The sequence below is a fragment of the Cornus florida genome, unplaced genomic scaffold (genome assembly GCF_030987335.1).
Source record: "Cornus florida cultivar Cherokee Brave unplaced genomic scaffold, ASM3098733v1 CherokeeBrave_3.0.0_Hap2_Chr04, whole genome shotgun sequence".
Lineage (NCBI taxonomy): Eukaryota > Viridiplantae > Streptophyta > Magnoliopsida > Cornales > Cornaceae > Cornus > Cornus florida.
The window spans coordinates 103,150,858-103,156,099 of record NW_026775574.1 but is presented as its reverse complement, the minus strand read 5'-3'; the positions used below and the strand labels follow the sequence as shown (position 1 = coordinate 103,156,099).

At 35.6% G+C, this 5,242-nt stretch overlaps 1 protein-coding gene across 1 annotated transcript; it reads right to left on the bottom strand.

Annotated features, from left to right (window-relative positions):
• Positions 1 to 1,730: 1,730 nt before the first annotated feature.
• LOC132305494 (protein DETOXIFICATION 16-like) lies at positions 1,731 to 5,026 on the bottom strand. The gene is made up of 8 exons (XM_059803129.1): positions 4,817 to 5,026; positions 3,380 to 3,924; positions 3,156 to 3,242; positions 2,860 to 2,916; positions 2,523 to 2,761; positions 2,157 to 2,275; positions 1,888 to 1,974; positions 1,731 to 1,793 (listed from the first exon to the last, which is right to left on the bottom strand). Exons 1-8 carry the CDS (start codon positions 4,973 to 4,975, stop codon positions 1,731 to 1,733), a joined length of 1,356 nt encoding a protein of 451 aa, XP_059659112.1. The 5' UTR covers positions 4,976 to 5,026.
• Between the last annotated feature and the right edge of the window lie 216 nt (positions 5,027 to 5,242).

Genomic DNA, 5,242 nt, shown 5'->3' with positions numbered 1-5,242 from the left:
TGTTGCTGTTACAGACATGAAGGAAATTGATATTATTGAAACCCTCATTATCCACTGTTTAAAATAGGTCAAAATTTTAAGGTAACCTATTCCTTATTGCATAACAAGGATTAGTCGTTAAAGTTCTCAAGAAAAAACATTATAATCAGCAATTTAGGAAAGGCGATTTTAGAAACCCCAGCCCGGCCCTTGGGCTTTGGGATAGCGCCGGGCTGTGGGCTTAAAATGGGCCGGTCTACGGGCTTTGATAAATGAAGTGGAAAGTATAAGTAGAAGATTGAAAAGACGGAAAAACAATAAGCAAAAGAACATGATATATTCTCTTGTGTATTCTTTGTTGTTGTATTAATTATCATACATTGGTTCATAATATAATAATATTGACAAAAATATTATTTTTCAGTGGGTAAGCTGGTAATACGGTGATCTTGTGGGTGTATTTAGTTCTTGTTGAATGATTTAATTTTTTGGAATATGGGCACACCCACTTGAAGAGTTGGACACTCTACCAACTACATCACTGCATAATGTCCAATAACATAATCGTAAATCTTAAATTGCACAACACATTGAGAGAAAAAAGAGAGATGTATAAACCTCTCAAATCTTAGCCCTAATACACTCTTTCGTCTCAATGAACAATGTGAGCCCTATTACTTAGTAATATATATATATATATATATATATATATAGAACTTGGGTTTTGACCCATAAAATAAAATTGGATCAAGATTCATACAAAGCCCATGGTTCGGAAACATAGCAAAGATGAAAAAGAATTCAAATTAACCTCAAAAGGTAATAAGGTTGGTCTAGTTAAAAAAGATTTAGGCTCCAATACCTTTTGCACTATAAAGTTTTAGAATAAATTCCTTTTTTAAGTACAAATAATTTTTTAAAAATTACACTCGCAGACATAATCTAAGCTTGATTCGTGTTGGGATGGTTCGCAACATCAATCACGGTCGCGGTATAGATTGTGATTGCGATGTAACGGATTCGGATAAAATCAGTGTAAACTGACCGATACAAATCGCGTATCGACCCGATCCATACGACGAAACATTGGAAGTAATAAATTATTAGACAGACTGACACTAAATAACTTTCGGCACGCAGACAACAAGATATGTGTTCCCTGATATAACACACAGTCGGATAAAATAAGAACACACACAACAAGAAATCAAACATTTAGGAAATAATATTAAAAAAGAGTCCCAGCCCATTCATTTGTTAGCAGCCTGCAGTGAATTGGATAAAGACATAATTGTTTGGTTTTACCCCAGACAACATTGGTTGCAAAGTACTTCAAGTACAATTTTTTCAAAGGAGGGCCCACTGGTGCTAATGCTTTCTACTTTATTGATATGGCATATTGTAAATGATTTTCATGCTACTACATTACAATGATATTGATATATGAGTTGGCAGCAAGAAGGAAAAGCAAATTTTAAAGAGGGAAAATTCTAAAATAAATTAAGAAAACATACAGGAAATGGGAGAGAAACCCTAGAACAAATTTAGGAGAATTTAATATAATCACTAGTTTTATTGCATGAATTACGCATTTTGATATTTTGTACTAAAAAATTATTACATAGTCCTGGCATAATTCTCGCAATCACATACACAAGCAAAAAAAGAATTGTAAAAATTTAACAGAATTGCATTCATGGCTGTATGTGATTGGCCGGGACCATCTAATAATTTCTCCCCTTAAATGGTTTTCATGACCCTGACGTATATGTGGGTATGCTGGAAGAATAAACTCTCTCCCTAGCCATCCTTGCCTGAAAAAGTAAAGCAAAGAACATTTTAAGGAAACTATGTTGATGCAACTGTAGATTTCATTGACCAATTTGAAGGGAAAGATCAAATTTTTACTTGATGCTCCCAATCTGTGCGCAAGGTGATAACTAAAAGTAGTAATGCTTGCAGACCACTCCCACTAATGATTCCCATCCAAAGACCCTGCAAAAAGTGCGCATCCATAATGCGAGAAAGGTACAAAGTTTGTAATTTAGTGATATTCTTTCCTTTCACGGTAAAAGGTAGAAGGTTCGAGTCTCTCAAAAATATTGTGGAAGTTCTTTGTCGGGTAAAAAAAATAATGCTAGAAAGGAGATGCATGAAAGATGGGTCTAAATTCTTACCTTTCCTCCCAAGTGGAAAACAAAAGTTAAGATAATTGCACAAGGAAGGCCCACAAAGTAATATGCTCCTAGATTCACAAATGCACCAATCTTCTGCCAACCACATCCTCTTGCGATGCCTTTTGCAATTCAAAAAGTTCCCTTGATGTTAGGATCAATTGTAGGAGGTACATGAATTAAAGGGGAAAAGAAATTCAAAGCAACCATTTTCAAGAAATTAAGGGACTGTTTCGTTCTGTTTTCAAAAACTCAGAAAATAAAAAATTGTTATAGTTCTCTGAAAATAAATATTTTCATTAATTAATATAATTATACCGATTAGAACAAATGTGCTATGTTTTCTAGAGGGATAATTGAAGCTTATACCTGAGAGTACAGCCTGAATTCCATCCATGAAGTTGGAAATGGCAAGCACTGGCATTATACAAGCCAAATATTTTACAACTTCCTTCTCATTGGTGTACAGATAGCCCCAAACGCCTCGCACTGAAACTGAAACCAAGCTCACTAAGAAGCCCTCTGCAACTGCCAGGAATATCACAACCCGGGCCGCAAGTCGTGCAGCACGTGGCTGCCCTGCACCTAATTCATTTGACACTCTCGTGCTTTGAACCCGAGATACAAGAAGTGAAATTGTCAAAATATATTCACACAGTTCTGTGGCTAGTGAGGGGTCATTGTCGCGGTTTTTAGCAGAACATACCTTACTGCACTGCCAAAACCAAATGGGATTCTGAAGACCAATGAAATTGTGTTGAGACTGTAGAAAGAAAATTGAAGTCAATGAAGGAGTTACAGTGATGCACTTGGAACCATATGCGTGTGTGTATGTGTGTGTGAATTAGAATTGAGACTACACTACAGATGCACCTCATAAGCATGACCATAACAGTGAAAACAACTGCTGCCCAAAAAAATTGAGAGAAAAATGTTTCATAGCAAAGAAAAGTCCAAGAATATTTTATCAAAAAATTTGAGTATATAGATAAAGACGCGAACCTGACTGACATCATTGAGGTCTCTAGCTTTGGATTGGGAAGAAAACCAGACATAAGAACCAAAATTTCATATGACCACATTTCCAAGCTGAATAATATCACAGGATCACATTAGACTTTGCAGGGTGGGTAGTTTGGAAAAGATGTACTTAATAATTAATTGCTCATTTTGGTAAAAACATTAGAAATTGTAATGTTGGATATGTAGGAAGATTCAAAACTCACCAGAGCATAAGAGTTGAAGGAATAGCTAATGATAGAAAGCTGAGAAGATTCTTCATACCCTCCTTAGAAAATCCTGTCCAAGTCTTCTGACATGAAGGCGAAAACTTGATATAAATGGCCAAAATCAATACATTGATCCAATAAGAGATGGCATTGGACAGGGCAGCACCTTTGTTGCCAAAGCCAAGTCTAGAAACCAAAATCCAACAAACCAAGACATGAACTAAGCTCGTAAAACCTGTGCTTATCATCAATGGCTTTACGCTATTTTGAGTCTGCAAGAACCTGAGTTGGCACTGGAGGATGCCATATGGGAAAATGCTAGGGATCAACCAACGAGCATATATTCCCGCATGTGTTGAAATCGCCAAGTCTTGTCCACAGCTGGTTAAAATGTATCCTGAGAAGGCCCAGAGGACTGATATAGGAATCCCCAGTAGCACGACCACAAGCATAGCTCTCTGCATGTGAATGCCGAGCATATGATACTGCTTTGCTCCGTAGGCTTGTCCACAGAACGTTTCTAATCCGCTTCCCATTCCCAGCTAGTTCAAATGAAATTTTGAGATGTTAGGGCCTGCTTGGTTCAGTTTTGTAAGAACAGATTTTAATTTTCTGAGAACTGAAAATAAAAACTATACAAAAATCTGTTTGGTTGACAATTTCTGAAAACTATTTTTCTAAAAACTCAGATAAGTGTCTTTTATAATTTTCTATTGATCTAATTATTCAGCTAAGTTCATGAACCGATATTTAATCTATCCACCTACTACAAAAGGTTAATAGTGTTAGAGAGGGTGTTAACTAAGTATTTATACTATCTAACCATCATCTGCTCTAGCCAAATTTCTACATGTATATATATCAATTATATTTAAAAGTTTGAACTCGGGACTTTGTCCATGATTTTTTACTTTTTATTATTTTATTTTTATTTGTATGCTGTTGTTTTTATGTATATGTCCTAAGTTTGCTAAATATGGTATTATTTATAACGCGTGTGGGACAAATTTGATATCTGGATAGGCCATAATTAATAAATGAGTATATTGAAGAAGCATGACAATGGACTCATGCACGAGATTCCTTTAATGTTTCCGCCAGATTATGAAAGAGTTGAACTAATTAATTAACGAAGGGGATACGGATTCTTTGAAGAATATATTTTTATGTCTAGTTGGAGTTTTTGACATACATTTCAAGGACATCTTTTTTCATTTACATAGTACTAAACAATAAATAAATCAATCAATCAAAGGTTTATGAAGCCAAGCATTGATTCACATTTAAAAGTTTGAATACATAATGGGAATGATTTAGAATGTATGTTTATTAAGAAAAAATATGCATATATATATATATATATATATATGTATGTTTGTATATATGCATGTATGTATAACAAATGAGAGAAAACCATACAAGAAGCAGCCTTACCATGAAGCTGAAACCTGTGACTCCTGCAAATGAAGTAGCCATAGAAGCACTCGAAAGAGAGAGTTCTCCGAGATGGCCAATGAACATAACCGATATCATCTGTAAACTGTACTGCAAAAAACTGACCACAACCAGAGGACCTGCCAACTCCAGTTGCATTTTGAGCTCTGCAATAGGCTCTGGTATATCATCAGAGTTCTTGGTTGATTCTTCATCACCAAGGCCATGATCCTTTCTAGGAATTACAGGAGATTCGGGAAGAGTTTTGGAGTCCTCTCGATCCATGTCTCGGTACTGTTGTCTGAAGAAATAGGGAGGAGGACTCTGTATCTGAGAAGTGGGTGAGAAAACACCTACAACTTTGGGTCAGCTAACTTGTATTATGTAAGGTTTTGAAATGTGTTTGAATATATAGACATGCAAGAT